This window comes from Chinchilla lanigera, unplaced genomic scaffold, assembly GCF_000276665.1.
Source record: "Chinchilla lanigera isolate Chin_1 unplaced genomic scaffold, ChiLan1.0 scaffold00162, whole genome shotgun sequence".
NCBI lineage: Eukaryota > Metazoa > Chordata > Mammalia > Rodentia > Chinchillidae > Chinchilla > Chinchilla lanigera.
In genome coordinates this window covers 572571-588928 of record NW_004955563.1, presented here as the reverse complement: position 1 = coordinate 588928, position 16358 = coordinate 572571, and the positions used below count along the sequence as shown (strand labels likewise).

At 40.5% G+C, this 16358-nt stretch overlaps 2 protein-coding genes across 4 annotated transcripts in view; one reads left to right on the top strand and one right to left on the bottom strand.

Annotated features, from left to right (window-relative positions):
• The first annotated feature begins 331 nt into the window (after window positions 1–331).
• Mbd3l1 (methyl-CpG binding domain protein 3-like 1) lies at window positions 332–4388 on the top strand. 2 transcript variants are annotated; one of them, XM_013509135.1, is made up of 3 exons: window positions 332–394; window positions 968–1040; window positions 3636–4388. In XM_013509135.1, exon 3 carries the CDS (start codon window positions 3656–3658, stop codon window positions 4229–4231), a length of 576 nt encoding a protein of 191 aa, XP_013364589.1. In that variant the 5' UTR covers window positions 332–394; window positions 968–1040; window positions 3636–3655; the 3' UTR covers window positions 4232–4388. The 2 variants fall into 2 exon arrangements, with proteins under 2 accessions (XP_013364589.1, XP_005413156.1); XM_005413099.2 differs by having other exon boundaries at window positions 968–1044.
• A 3210-nt stretch (window positions 4389–7598) lies between these two features.
• The window catches only part of Muc16 (mucin 16, cell surface associated), a gene marked incomplete in the record, with an annotated part of 149171 nt that continues 140411 nt past the window's right edge, over window positions 7599–16358 (bottom strand). For both annotated transcript variants that reach the window (XM_013509166.1, XM_013509167.1), the window contains 5 exon segments: window positions 7599–7743; window positions 8920–9144; window positions 11187–11266; window positions 11579–11620; window positions 12869–13035. In XM_013509166.1, coding sequence (XP_013364620.1) covers window positions 9046–9144; window positions 11187–11266; window positions 11579–11620; window positions 12869–13035 — 388 coding nt within the window.

Here is a 16358-nt window from a genome sequence, read left to right as displayed (position 1 = left end):
AAAAACAAACTAAAAATCCTCTTGCTTTTTAAAGACATACAGTACATTGTCATTATCTACACTCATTTACGTTGTTTTTCTTTTTTGCTGCACTCAGAAGTCTAGTTTATACTCTCCAGATACTGCTGACATTTGAATTTGTCAGTTGCATCTGATCTCATAGACCTACCTTTACTGAGATTTTATAAGATTCCCAGCTGTAAAGTAATATTCACGTATTAAAGTTGTTCCAAATATATGTAAGAGATTCTTTTTTACCTGAAGAGTATGTTAGATGAATAATAAAAAGTTCCATTGGGTCTAATAACAAAGGCCCATTGTGACCTTATCAGGGAAGTAGCCGTGGAATGCGAGGAAACTAGAACTTTGGAGTGGACTGGGGAGTCTGTTAGAGGTAAGATGTTAGAGAAATACGATACAGGGTATTTTCTCAGTGGTTCATGCTAAGGGGAAGAAATAGAAAGTGGTGGTTGAGGAGAGGTTAGGCAAGAGGTTTCTGGGTAGTTGAGAAAAATTTAAACATATTTAAATGCCGAATGAAGGATTTAATGGAAAAAGAGTCATCAAAGATATAGGGACTGTACTGGGATACTGGAGGTATAATTACTAAGGAAGAAAAGAATGAGCCTCTGATTGGAAGATAAACTAAATATTTTTCAATATAATTAGAGGAAATTTTACAACAGTGGAAGCTTGCAGATTTGACAGCTAGACCCCTAAAATTTCAATCTAGTAGTTTACCATTTTCCTGTGAAATATCAGGCCAGTTTTACGGAAACTCAAGTATATATGAACAAAAAAGAAATGAGAACTTTTGAAAAAGTCTTCAGGGAAAACTTGAAGAACCAATACGCGAACACATAAAAAGAAAGTGACATTTCCATGTATTATACATCTTTCCCAGTTGATGCTGAATATTTTATTTTATATCAGTACCAAAATGTCGTGTGGTGTGCTTTTTCTCCAGCAATTGCCAAAAAACTGGCAGTAACTATGAAGTGGCAGAGAATAGCAATTTTCCAGGTTTGAAGTTTTACAAGGCAGGTAAGATGAGTGGTAAGGAATTTTGAATTATTCCAAGGGAATTACAGAGGCCACAGAGTATAGAGTCCAAGACTTATAGGAATAAGGGAGAAGGAGGTTACATAACAGGTAGCAAAATATTTATACATGGGGATAAGTTATATATAAGCTAGGCTGTGAATACTTACATTAAAATGTGTTATAATAAAAAGTATGGTATCATTTATCTACTTCAAAATATTTCCCCTCACTTCAAAGACACTTGTCCCATTATTCTTGCCACTTTCTGAAGCAGTTCTGGAAATGTTCTTTCATGAGTGTCCTTAGTCGCATCATTGTGGATGCCTGAATCAATTCAAAATATTTACCTTTCATGGTCGTTTTGCCACTGGAAAAAAGCCAGAAGTTACATGGAGCCAGATCTAGTGAATAAGGTGGGTGAGGGTGCTCTATGATGTTTTTATTTGGAGTAAATTTCCATAAATACTTCCAATGCATTAAGGACATCTAGGCAGCTGTGAGAAGACACTCACAAAAATTTCCTGAACTCTGTCAGAATGGGGCAAAAATGATGGGAGAAATGTGTTGGAAGTGAGGGAGGGAATTTTGAGGGTGACTAATAGTCGTGAGTCTCCTATTGTAATGAATTATTTTTATTGTTGAACAGTCATCATTTCTGATCATACATTACATACATGTATTTAATGATGCCTATTAATTATACAGAATATTGGTTTGGTGATGGCATTTTGTTTTCTTTTTCTTTCTTTACATTACTGGGGATTGAACTCAGGGCCTTCTCACTGAACTATACCTCCAGCCATTTAAAAAACTTTTTATTTTGAGACAGAATTTCTTTCACAATTTGCTAAGTTGCCCAGGCTGGGCTCTAACTTGTGATCCTCCTGCCTCAGCCTCTTAGAGTGCAGGGGTTACAGGAGTGCATCAGCACACCTGGTCCCAGTTTCATGCATGCATGTAACATGCTTTGACCATATCGAAGCTCCTGTTCCTCTCCCTTCCTTTTCCTCCCCGCCAATCCCTTTCCCCTTGTCTAATAGTCTTCCTGGAAATGTACTGTTATTGATGAAATGGTTTGTTACCTGAATAATTTATTTTGTCCAAAACATAGACATAGTCTACACTGCTAATAAAGTGGAAACAAAATGCCACAACTGTGGGTTTCACTTGAGCCCACAACCTTGAGTAGAGCAAGCATGGTCAAGTTAAGATTACAGTCAGGACCCAGCAGAAGGCTGTCATTTCTTTCCATTAAAAATTCCCTTAACCATTCTTGTCTTCTGTTTTGTTTCTAGATGTGTGTTTCATTGATTTCAATGTTAACTGTCTTTAATATTTAAGGGTCAGTGGGATATTTGGGAAGAGTAAGATGGAATGTATGTAGACTTTCTTGTTAAGAGATTTCCTGTTACACATTTAGTAAGTTTGTCAACATCTACCCTTTCTTCCCTTCGTTAGTAAGACTGAGTTCTAGTTTTCTATAGCACAGCAGTGTGACTACAATTTACAATAATTTATTAAATATTTTATAAACAACTAAGAAGAATTGAGTGTGATGCTTGGTAGTACATGCCAGTAATCCCAGTGCTTGGGAGGCTGAGGCAGGAGGACTGTGAATTTGAGGCCAGCCAGAGCTCCACAGAGAAGCCCTGTCTCAATTCCCAGTCCCATAAAAAACCTAGAAGCAAGGCACATGGAGAGGAATGTTATCACTTCCTATCATGAAGGAGTGATAAATGACAAAAGAGGTGAGAATGCTGATTACCCTGATTTAGTCATTGCTAAATGCATGTTGTATACCAAACTTCATGATGTACCACATAAATACTGTATGCACAATTAATATGCATGAATTTAAAAAAGAAAGAGTAAGATGAAAATACATAGTTGGGAGTAGCTCTTGTTTTTAAGGACAGTTATCTATTTTATGGGTGCTTGCATGAAAAAGTTGGAAATCAGAAATTTGTGGTTGGTGATTATGTCTTCTAAATTATTTAGTTTTGCACATGACCATTGGGTTGATTAAATGCCAGGGGTCTGGGAGTCAGTCTCTAAGGGTAGGGTAGTTGATTTTTTCACCTTTGACTTAATGTGCTAAAGGAGCTGTGAAAACCAAAAGGACCATGGGCTGACAGAATAGTCAAATAGCAGAAGGGCAGAGTTGGGAACGAGAAGACTGGAAACCATATGTCATGAGAGACAGGCCCAGGTTTCACATAGTTTAGATTGATAGGGGCAAAGGGGAAAATAAAAGAATAAAAGGAGACTATGTTGCAAGGTAACAGAGGAACTTGAGATATAGCTCAGCGGCACAGCTCCTGCCTGGTAAGAGCAAGGTCCCGAGTTTGATTTCTGGTACCAAAAAAAAAAAAGATGACACAGGAACATTTGGACCTTGAGTTGTCTGAGCTTGACTTAGATTTGCTTTTTTGATGTCCCAAGATGCTGGTCAGATTTGGTCCCTGGGGAGGAGAAGAAGGATGGGAGTTGGAAACAGCAAAGATACTTACCTCTGATAATTGTCACAGAAAGTGAAAGAAGACAGGCTTCTTTGGAAACGCTGACCCAACTTCACCATTCCTGTTCAATAGGGTGAGAGGAAAAAGGTGTGATGCCCAAGACTCTGCAGAGGAAGCAACGTGACTACGAAAACCCCTTGAAGCCAAAGTCTGGTTTAAGCATCTCGATCCCCTTGAGAATGTCCAGTTACACTTTCAAGAGACCAGTTACTAGAATCACCTCTCATCCGGACAATGAGGTCAGGTATCACCAGTGGGAGGAAAGCTTAGATAAGCCCCAACAGGTCTGCTTGCATAAGAGACTGCAAGGACTCCAGGCCTCCAGCAGCGTGGGGGAACTTCTAAGTACTTTAGACCTTGCTAAAACTTTGCACACACTTGCACCTAGTTGCTGTACAAGTTCATCCCTGTTAGAGACTCTGGCTGGCGGTGTGTGCTCCAGCTCTCTGCCCGTCCTTGCCCCGTCTACTCATGTGGTGGAGATGACTCCAGAAATGGGTTTGGGTATGCCCCAGCTCCTCGGCAAACAGTTTCTGGTCACAGAGGAAGATATTAAGAAACAGGAAAGAAAAGTGGAGACAGCAAGAGAAAGATTGGCAACAGCGTTGATCACACACAGACTGGCTAGTGAGTCAGAGAGAGCAAAGGAACCACAGAAGGTGTCCTGATAAACACCATGAAAAAGAAGATACTGAAGAAGAAATGGGACATGATCGTATTTTAGCACCACTTTGCAGTGATCATAGCTTTCATTTTTGCCTTTGATCTCTTAGGACTGTAACATACATTAATACTTCTGTTTATTAAACTCCTGCTACATTCTGAGAATATGTCTGTTTATTTTATTTATTTTTTTTTGAGATGGGGGTCTCACTATGTAGTTCCGACTGGCTTTGAACTCACTCTGAAGCCCAGATTGATCCTCCTGTCTCAGCCTCCCAAGTGCTGGGGTTATGGGCGTGTGCCACCACTCACCACAACCCGCCAGCATTTCTTTTCAAAGTGGGACATTGGATTTCAGGTGAGGAGAAAAAGTTTTTTCTTTTTTGGTACACTTCCATTTTCACTTGAGATTTATTTGCGGTCCATTTTATTTTATTTTTAAAACACTATGTGGGGCTAGGGATGTGCTTAGTGGCAGACTGCTTGACTGGTGCAAGGTGGTGGTTTGAGTCCCAGGACCACATAGTGTTATTGTATATAGTCATGTATACGGCATTAAGTTTTGCTATATATTGATACGATTATCTCTGACAAGCAAATTAACATCCATTGGTTCACAGTTACGATTTTGTGTGTAATAAGAGCGCCTAAAATCTAGTCTCACGGCAGATTTCCATTATACAGTGTAATAGCATTGGCTATAACCCTCATCCCCCACATGTCCCCCATTAGATGGCTAAAGTTCTTCAGTCTGTGTCACTTCAAGTTTGTACCCTTTAACCGGCATCTCCCTGCTCCGCCCCACCCTGTTAATGACCATTCTTTCTGTTTCAGTGTACCTGACTTTTTAGAGATTCCAACACACGTGTGGTATCTTGCAGTGTTTTTCTTGCTTGGTCAGACGTATTTCAGTTATTTTACAGTCGGTAGGGAGTTGGCAAAGTTGTGAAATTATTCAGCACATTTGCCAATAAAATAAAATTGACATAGTTGAAATGGATTATTATTTCTGTGTAAAGTTTCAGGAGATTCCAAAATAAAATTTCATTTCAGGGTTTTTATGACTGTGTCCTCCAATAAGATATGTGCCTATCATTATTTATCTCTTCCTTATTGCCTGTTAGCTAATAGTTGTTTATAGTGTGTTATGGTTTGTGTCTGGACGTCCCCCCAAAGCCTCATGCAGTCATGGGTGGGCCTTTAGAGTTTATGATTGAGCCATGATCCAATACTGGGATTATGGGTGTGAGTGCTGTATCTGCCCTGAGGCAGATAGTTTGCACATGTAAGGGAGGGAAAGAGGCTGCTTGCTACCATTCCTCCCTTTTGCTCTTGCTGCTTTTTCTATATTCCACCGCCATGAACAGTTGTTCTCTGCCATGTGCCACTCTACCTTGGAACCAGCCGAGTATGGACCGAAACCTCTACAGACTGTGAGCTAAATAAACCTTTCCTTCCTTAATTTTGGGTGTCAGGTATTTTGTCTCAACAATGAGAGAAAACTGAGAATTTGAGAAATGAATTCAAGGCCAGCCTGAACTGTAGCATGAGACCCTGTCTCAAAAAGACAAAAGTAACCAAGATATAGTGAAACACTAAATTTTCTCTAATTTTCTTGATCTGTATGTGTTTGAAATTTTCTTCACGAATATTAAGTTGACATTTGGGGGATGATGACATATAGATGTTTTTCAGCATTATTAACCTAGTAGTAGGAAACCATTTGTTGGAATTTAGGAATTTAAATCTATTTGTCTATTTTCCTGATCCCTGAAGTTGCTATAAAATTTGAATTCTCTTTATAATTGCTTACTTTTGCTTGCTGGACTTGCCAGGTTCTGAGGGCAATATGTTAAAAAGTAGAATACCTACACTGTTTATATCTTCCCTGAAATGAATTATCTTAAAATTGTATCTATCCTCTCTGCTTGTATTTGGTAATCATGTGGAATTTTATTAAAATTTATTTCAGTGGATGCCCCTCCAGACCATAATGTTAAGTGAAATAAATCAGACACACAAGTTTAAACACTGCATGATTTCTCTTACATGAAAAGCCCAAAGTATAAGTAGAGAGCAAAATGAAAGGTGAGTAGGAAGACCTTTTCCAAATGAGACCGAATGAGAGAGGCAGGGAGGTGGGAGAGAAGGGAGGGAAAAGGGATTTTAAAAAAAGAGAATTGAAGAGAAAATGGAAATGGAGCATTTGCAAATGGGAAGGAAAAAAAAGAATTGCAGGTAGCGGGGAGGAATGGGAGGGGAAGGGGACAAAAATAAGAATTTAGATGAGTTATGTATATGTACAAACGCCTCACAGTAAGTATGAACACTATGAACTGCAATCATGTACAGTACTAATCAAAAATTTTAAAAAACATTTTAATGACTTGTTTGAAAACTCATACTGTAGATGCATTACTTTTTCTTCATTACCCAAGTTTCCTCATTCCATCATGGTTTTCAGGGTTCACAGTTCTTCCTAATGTACATTCTTTACCACTTCTTTCGCTGAAGGCCAGCAGGAGGTCGACTCTGAGTTGGTCTCTATGTCTGGAAATGTCTTTTACTCATTGATAGTTTGGAACGGTAGTTCATAATTGAGGTTCTATGTAACTTTTTCCTCCCTTGTCCAATTATCTTCTATTTCTTTTAGCTTTTTTTTTTCCAGTACCGGGAATCGAACTCATGACCTTGTGCTTGCCAGGCAGGCACTATGCCACTGAGCTAAATCCCCAGCCCCTCTTTTAGCTTTATTAGTACACACTTGCAGTGCATGTTTACATTCCTTGTGGGTGTCTGTACAGGTACACAACACATCTTATTTCTTTTTTCTTTTCCTTCCCTTCTCCTTCCTCCACTCTTCTTCCATCTCTTGGTCTCCTTCCCATTTGAGAAAGATCTGTCTCCCAACTTCCTATTATCTATTTTCTACTTTGCTCTTTACTTATATTTTAAATATCCTTTGAGATGAATATGCGGTATTTAAGCTTGTGTGTCTAATATGCTTCACTAAACATTATGGTCTCAAAGTGCATCCATTTTCCTACAAATGACTCAAATTTATCCCTTTCCAGCTATTTCCGTTCTGGGTATCTCCCCAAAAGAGTCAGACATATCATATTACAGTAGCCCACGCACACCCATTTATAGCAGCACAATTCATAACAGCGAACTCTTTGAAGCAGCCTTATATGCCCATCAGCAGGTGAACGGATAGAGAAAATGCACCTGCACGAAATGCAGTATACCCTGCCAGTGATTTTCTTTTCTAGGCTCTGCCCCTTTAGTTATTAAGGTGGAGTAAAACCCTCAGGGGTGGGGGTTTTAGTCCATTTTGTGTTGCTGTAACAGAATTCTACAGATCACACAACGTATAAAGAAAAAAATTTATTGTCACAGTTTTGAAAGCTAGGAATGTCAAGGTCAAGGTGCCGGCTTCTAATGAGGGCTTTCTTGCTTCTTGCTTAATCCTCCAGTTGTAGAAGGTGGAAGGGCAAAAGAGGAAACATGCTGAATCCTGGTAGGGAAGAAAAGAAGGGAGAAAACCCATGGCCACCGGCCCCTTTTGATAGCAGCAGTAGTCCACTCATTAGGACAGATGCTTCACTACCTAAATGCTTCACATTACACCCCCCCACCTCCCACTGTTGTTGCTTTGGGGATTAAGTCTGCAACATACACATTTTGGAGGGAAAATGTTCAGACTACAGCAAACAGAGAGCAGAGCAGAGTTACTGCATGCAGAACTTTCCAGCCATAGTGCTTAGCAGACATTAAGCACAGTCCTGTGCTACACAATACCATTTCCATCAACCACGCACCACATGCACAGTTACAGCCCCATAGGATTAGATGATCCATCTCTTTGAATGCATTGTTGTTAATCAATACATGGCTGTCATTAATTAATGAGTTATTACTGCCTTTACTATCATCTCCAGAGCGCATTCTCAGAGACAGACTGCTTAAGAGTAAGAGAGCAAAGTACACATCAAGAAAGTGTGACAGGATGGCATTACTCCAATTTTGATTCTAGCCCTGGGTGAGAATTGAGTACCCGCCCTCATGGTGGTCTACAGAATGGATAGATCATGCCACTGATTCCAGCAGATACAAAGCAAGACAGCGCAGCTGGCCTCGCGCCTGGGATGCTTGGCTGTAATTGTCTACTTGGATTCATTGCAGGGAAACATGTAAGAAAGATAATCTTGCTTTTCCCTTACATGATCCCCCTTCAAGTTTTATTCATCTTAACTCCAAAACAGACATCTTTAGGCAGGATTAGCCCAGACTCAAGTTTTCTGGGTCTTTGGTCATTTCATCTCCCAAGTCCCAAGGTTGGTTGTGGAGTCATTTTTGACTTGTCTTATTTCCCATCTTTCAGGAATCACATGGTGGGTAAGGAAAGGATTCACCTGAAAGTCTTGGTAAAGGTGAGCTCAGGGAATGAAAGAGGGTAAGAGAAAGCTTGAGACAGCCAGGGCTGGTGAAACAGATCCGTGTAATGGCTGCAGTAAGTCAAGGACAGGTAGGTGGGGGTGACTAGGAGGGAAATCTCACATATAAGCACGATATTGATTTTGTATAATGGCAATTTCCAATTCTGCTGTCCCTGAGGGATGGCATAGCATGAAACCCCAAGACACATCTAACTGTTGCCCTTGGGACTTAACAAAGGAGGAGGATATCTCACTTTGTCCCCTGGGAACCAGTCCGGGACAAAGTCAAGCAAGGCCCATAGGCTGTGTCAGTCTGACCAATGTGGTTTATTTCCTCTTTGGACCCAGGGTGGGACAAAGGAACTCCCCAGCTGACGGGGTCATTGTAGCTTCCTCAGGTCCAAGTGTGGGAAGTAATAGCCCAGGCGGTGGCGCTGGACCTGGTAGTCTCCCTCCTTCTTCCGCCGGCAGATGGCCACCTGTAAAGGTAGAGAAGGCATCAGAATGGACTGGTCAGCTGCCCGGGTAGCGGAGACCACAGGGTGAGAATGTGGACAAGCCAAGGGCCTGAAGTTGCCCAGGTCGCTCTTCCTCCTCCTCTCTACTTGGTTTTGTCCCTCAGTTCTCCTTCCCTCTCACTCTGAGTTTTAGAAACTATCCTCTGATATCCTCTTCATTTCTCTCTCTCCCACAGTTTCTTTATTAATACCTATATTTCTATGAATCACCTATCACCCATCTTTACCAATATCTAGAATATATAAAGAACTCAAAAAAATTAGATGCCCTTATAAAGTTTCCTATCATCTATCACTTATATGTCTATCCATCAGTCAGCTATCAATAGATTGTCATCTATATATCAATTATTAATATATCATCTTCCTATCATCTATTAATATCTGCTCTTTATTAAACAATCATATATTATCAAGCAATCATCTCTATCTAGCTAGTATCCATTTTCTATTTTTGTTGTTTTTGTGTATTTGTTTTGTTTGACAGGATCTCATTATGCAGTCCAGGCTGGACTTGAACTCACTATATAGCTCAGGTTGGCCTCGAACTTGCAGCAATTCTCCTGTCTCAGCCTCCCAAATGCTGGAATTACAGGTGTGTGCCACCATGCCCGGCTCTCTAGTAACTATCTTCTATTTATCACCTCTTTTATCTATCATTGTCTCTCTCCCTCTTTACCTTCCTCCCTCCCTGCCTTCCCCACGCTACTCCAATTTAACCATAACTGATATACAATAACTGATTGTACACCTAATAGCAGTCATAACTGATACACAATCAGTTGCACACATTTAAAATGAACTGATAAGTTTTGATTACAGCTTCCTGAGCCATCACTACTAAAAGGTAAGGAAAACCCAGTAATCATTCCTAAAAGTTTACTTTCACTTCTTTATAGTCCTTTTCTGCCATTGGCATACACATTTCCATTCCCAGGCAACTGCTGATCTGATTTACATCATTAACAGATTAGTTTATGTTTTGTGCAGTTTGCAAATAAATCACAGAGCTTGCCAGTTTTTCTTTGACTGGCCTCTTTTACTCAGCATAATTATTTTGCAACTTGTGCATAGCACGTGTATTAATAATTTTTTCCTTGCTTATTTCTAGATAGCATATTCCAGTGTTGGGATATATCTGTTGATGGACACGGGGGCTGTTTTCAGTTTGGGGCTGTTTCAACAAATCTGTTATCCACATTTGTGTACAAGCCTCTTCTTGGATATATGCTTTTCTCTCTCTTATACTGGGAGTGGAAGGTTGGGTCCCATAGCAAGTGTGCATAACTCTCAAGGAACCGACCAGGCTAAGTTGAGCTAGCTCCTCACAAGAGTTCCTGTTACTCCACGTCTTTACCAAAACTTGTTAGAATCAGCGTTTTAAGTGTTTGTCGTTCTGTACAGTGGCATCGCCTTGTCACTTCCGTGTCCACCTTCCTAATGACTGATGTTGTTAAGGTTTTGCAATCTATTGCACAACAGCCTGACTGTAGTCGATAATGACGTGATGTGTATTTCAAAAGTGCTGAGGGTAGATTTCAAATGTTCATACCACAAAAATATGGATTTGATAATTAACCTGATTTATTTACGTATGTGTCTATCAAAGCATCACTTTGTAGCCCATGCACGTATACACGTCTTATTTGTTAATGAAAAATAAAATTGAAAAAAATAAGGCCAGGCACACACAATCTAGGAGAAAAAGTTTTGCAAAACATACTCAGAAAAAGACTTGTATTTACGGTGCACGGACATGTGTTCGTTATTGATGGGGCTATGTTTGAGAAATGCATAGTTATGGCGATTCTGTTATTGTACAAACATCATAGAGTGGACGTACGGAAACTAAGATGGCTATGATATCAGTAGGCGGTAGTCTTATGAGACCTATGACCATAGACTATATCACCTATGACCTGGCCAAAGCATCATTATATGGTGTGTGACTGTATTAAGGATTCCTACATCCCAAGAGTAAGAAGACAAGCAACCAAGCTCACCAGATAACAGCAGAGCAGGCATGTGATGAATGCCAGGAGTCCCGCCAAGCAGATGAGGATGATGGCCCAGAAGGGCAGGTCTGGGGAGACAAACCCTGAGTTGAACCGCATCTTGCCACATCCCAGGGCTCTTGCTTGGACCTTGTGTGGCCTGAGGATGAACCTAGCTCTGGAGAAGGGAGCTTGGCCGCTCAACGCCTCATAGCTCTGAAATACTCTTTCAAACGTAGGCCCCCCTATAGGCCTACTTCTTCCCGCTGTGTTTCAACAGTCTTGGCCAGGGCTGGTGGACTTTCACTGTGATCCAAAACCCCCTGTATGGTTCTCTTTGAGGACACACAGCATCAGGTTGTCTCCACCCTGCCCTTGGTAGGGTCTTTTTTGAGGCTTACCGGAATTTCTAGTCACACCATCATTTTTGATGGGAGAGTATCCTGAAATGAATGAAATGGAAAAGGTGTGAGTATGATTTACTCTTTTTTTTCCTCTTTGGTGGTACTGAGGATTGAGTCCAGGGTCTTGAGCATGCTAGGCATGTGCTCTGAGCTCACGAGCTACACCCTCACACATTTAATAAAATATTCCAAACACATGGAAAAGATGAGAGCAGTAAAATAAGCATTCATCACTTATATGTAACCATTCACGTTTCATTCAATTTAAACAATATTTCATCCGATTTATGAATGAGTGACATTTCCCCCACTTGCTCCATCCAATATTTTCACTGAAAATTTAAAATCAGATATAATCACAGTATTTTGCCCTGAACAGTTTGCATCTCAAGAAATGCACATTTTGTTATATAATCATGGGACCATTACCATACCACCAGAACATAATAAATGAAATCCATATCTCTAGGTGTGAAAAACTAAATTGGACTGAATCATGTCATGGTAGTAGTATAATGCATGGGAAATCACAAAAAAGGTCATATAGATCCCACAAAGGTTGACATTTACTTATTATCAAATCATTTATAGAAAAAGTTTGCTGATTTCTGTCATAAAAAATCAAGTGTTCTCTTGTAGGACTGTATTTCAGAACCAAGGAGAGCACACATGAAGCACTGCAGTGGTCCCCTGGGGTTATGCACACTGGGCCTAAACCTCCTATGAGGTTTAGCTACTCTTTCTATAAATATGTTGAATATTTACTGTGTGCCAGGGAGAATTTAGAGTGCTTGGAATATTAGGTGAGCCAGGACGCAAAGCCACCCTGACCAGCGATATTGCTGGCACGCAATACAAGGTGTACAACCGTGTTTGAATTAGTACATTTGGATATGTATGGTTCAGCTGTCTTGGAGGCACCTCTGATGTCAGAAAACAGGTCCATCCTGTTATGTTTATTGAGACTGGGTCATATACAAGTTGGAGCTGGAGGCTTTCATTGACTGTCTTACCAAATAAGTGGCTGGCAGTAAGATATAAGGAAAAAAATCCAGACAGGAAAGTAACTAGTCAGGTTGCAGAGCTTTCCAGGAGAGGATGAATGCCTCCTGTGTCACACAGGGGATCTTTTTTTTAATCCCTTGATGGCGAGGAAAGCCTTGTTACCCAGTACACATCTGAGGAAGTTCAATACTCAGGCCTCAGGCCTAGGGCTTGAGATTCCCTGGTGTCTCTAGTAAGGAATGTGGAGACCTTGTTCCAGCTCCAAAGCCCAGGAAGTCTTACCATCCACAAGGACACTGTTCTTGTCTAGAGTGAAGTTCTGCAACTGGGTACCATTCTGGGTCAACCGCAGGAACTCCTCATAGATGGCAACTCTGTCCAGCCTCCGAGCAAAGGGTGAGAAGTTGCATACAGAGTCAACCCCAGTGTGGTTGATGTGGGAGACAGGCCTGCAAGGACACAAAGGAAGAGCAAACTCATCTGAAACTCCAGACTGATTCCAGACTCCCTGCTGCCAGGTTCTGACCAGGAGAACTCGGGGCAATGATGTAAACACTTAGTGTCTGAAGGAAATTTACTGCGTGTCTGCAGTACAATAACTATTAGCCCTGTGTTGGGATTGAGCTCTTAAACGGTAACTAGGATGAGTGAGGAATGGAGAGACCAATTAAATTTAATTTTAACAAATGTAAACACAGCCACAGGAAGAGCATTTCTGGAATGTTGGACAATGGACTTATGGAAACTCCATAAAACCAAAAGAACACTGGCAAAATGGCCAAAATCAACTGCTGTTTAGAAGCCCAGAAATGAACCAACGGCTTGCAACGTCTACAAAAGGTTTAGTTAAGAATAGTAGTTGAATCTTGGTGAAGAGAACAAGCTTTGTTGCATCTGAACTTGCATTGTTTCTGTACTGTTCTCCCAAGATGCTCAGTAGTTACGAAAACCAGCAATTTCAGAACCTCAGCAGCTGTGAAAATAAGCAGGCTAGTGTGAGATCACTTCACATCTATCCAGATGATTATTTACAAAGGGGACAAGAGTGAGTCAGTGAGTGGAGAATGTGAAAGGAGCTCTGAGAGATTGCTGGCGAAGATAGAAAGTTCATGGCCTCCACGGAAAAGAGCTTGGTAGCTCCTCAAGAATGAAGTGCAGAGTTATCATATAAAACCACAATACCACATACCACGGGGTGCCCCAAATAATTAAAAACATAAGTTGGCTCCAAAAACTATTCAGGAATGATCACAGCTGCATTGTTCATCCTAGCCAAACAGAGGAGATCTAAATGTCTATTGGCAGATATATAATAAATGGTGTTACAGCCACACAATAAAACATTTTTTTGGCCTTAAAAAGGAATGAAATATCAATGGATGCTGAAATGTGAATGAATCTTGAAAACAATATGCTCAATGAAAGAAGCCAGGCAAATAGAGTTATAATACGATCCCCCTTACCTAAAATGCTCTGAGTAGGCAAATCCAGAGAGACAGAAAGTAGATTAGGGGTTGTCAGGGACTTAGGAGAAGAGATTGACTGCTAACAGGTAATGGGTTTCTTTAGCAGGTGGTAAAAATTAACCAGTGGGGATGGTTGTACTACTCTATAAGTATACCACTAAGTTAGATACTTCAAAGAAAGAATTGTATGGTGTGTGAATTATACTCAAAAGCTCTATAAAAATTTAAATTGCTTCATGTGCCTAATGGTTAGCCTACTGGACAGCACAGGTAGAGTGTGGATTCTGTGTCATCTGGCTCCAGCCTTCCATCTTCCATGGTCCTGCCTTTAGTAGTTGATTTTGTTTTCTATCGCAATCTATATATCTTATCTGCATCTTTCTACTTGAAAGAGAAGATCTTAGCCTGGCCCCAGCACAGAACTGCTTGGGAAAATTTTTACAAAGTATCTTTGCTTAGGCTTCATCCCAAAATAGATTAAATAAGAATATTTGATGTGATCCAAGTATGAACATTTTAAAAAGCTCTTTGAGCGAGGGTGATGTGCAGTGAGGGTTAAGGACTACTACTTTTTCAGAGCACCATTAACTGACACTAAATAAGTATTTCTTTTTCTAGCCTAAAAATTTCCAGTGTTCTTGGACCATTTAGCTGGTTAAACTTTTAAAGACTCCAGATCATTTTTATTCGCTTTTACACAATCAGAAATTTAGCAAACAGGACAGATAATTTAATAATTCACAAGAGACAAGGATATGTATGGTGGATTGACAACTGGTCAACTTGCAACGCCCAGCTGAACTGAATCAGTGTGATCTTGGATGTGGGAGGACAACCTGAGGATTGTTGCCAACAAAATAAAAAGGAGAACTGGAGAAGAAGGAGAGGTGCTGTTAGGGGGCTGTTGGTTCTCCTGGAGGAGCTTGTCATGCTGGCTTTCCTGATAAGAATTTGGCTATTCTCATCATTGATGAGCTTGGAACCTTGTTGTCACTGAGAATGGCTACGGTTCACTTTGGGGGAGCTCTGGCCCTTACTGTGAGCATTGCTTCCTGGCTCCAGGGGGGAAGATGGTGCACTGTTCAGAGTCCTGGAGAAGCTTGTCACACTGGCTTTCCTGGTATGGACTTGGCTAGTCTCACCACTGGAGGAGTTTAGGACCTCACTGTCACTGAGGATGGCTGTGATACTTTTGGGAGAGCTCTGGTCCTTACTTTGAGAATCGCTTCCTAGCTTCAGTGTAGATTCCCTGAGCCTGCTGGCACAGATCCTTCATCCTGCTGGCACAGACTTTCTAGCTTCCACCACTGATCCTTGGACCTTCCCAGCAGATCCATGAAATAGGCTTGCACGAGACACTGTCATGGGCTCTTGGCCTCCAGTTGGACTCATGGGAGGCATTCTTATGGGCTCTAGGTCTTTAGCTGGACTCATGCAGGACATTGCCGTGGGATCCAGACCCTCAGCTGGATTCTTTGGGTCTTTAATGTGTGAACAGATTTTCTGCACTCTTTTGTACTAAACTCTTTGGGTGACTATTATAAAATAATCCTATAAATTATGTGTCCTGTATTAAACTGTTCCCCTTGCAAATCCTGCAACAGTATGACAAAAAGATCCATTTAACCATTAATTTAGAAACTTGGAGATCTAATTTCAGGGGAGATACAGTCAATAGCTAGTGACAAAAATCACTTGGGATTTAGATCACCTGTGGGCTGCTGCATTGCTTTTCTTGTGAGATGCTGCCATTTTGAAGGTACTTTATTTTATCTGATGAATGGACAATACTTTTGGACATATAAAGCGTAATCTAAAAATATGGTGAATGTTTAATTTTTTAAAAAAATATATTACAGTAAAGGACACATAGCCATTAATCCCCTTCAAAATACTCCCCCTCATTTATCCCATTATTTTTGCCACTTCCTTAAGTCCTCTTTCGTTAGTGTCTCTTTAGTTACACTGTCCTGGCTGCCTCTATATCCTGAATTGATTCAAAACATTTACCTTTCGCCATCATTTTAGCTTTGGCTAAGAGCCAGAGTTGCATACTGCCACATCTAGTGAATAAAGTATGAGGAGACATCATAATGTTCCTACACGGCTGCCTTTTTATTGGAAAAAACTCAATAGCAGCATTTACTGTGTTTTTGATTACATGTTGTAAAGACACTCATGAGAGATGACTTCCAGAACTGCTTCAGAAAGTGGCAAGAATGATGGGATAAATATATTCAAAATGAGGGGGAATATTTTGATAGGGATGAATAGCAGTGTGTCTTTCACTGTAATTTTTAAATTTA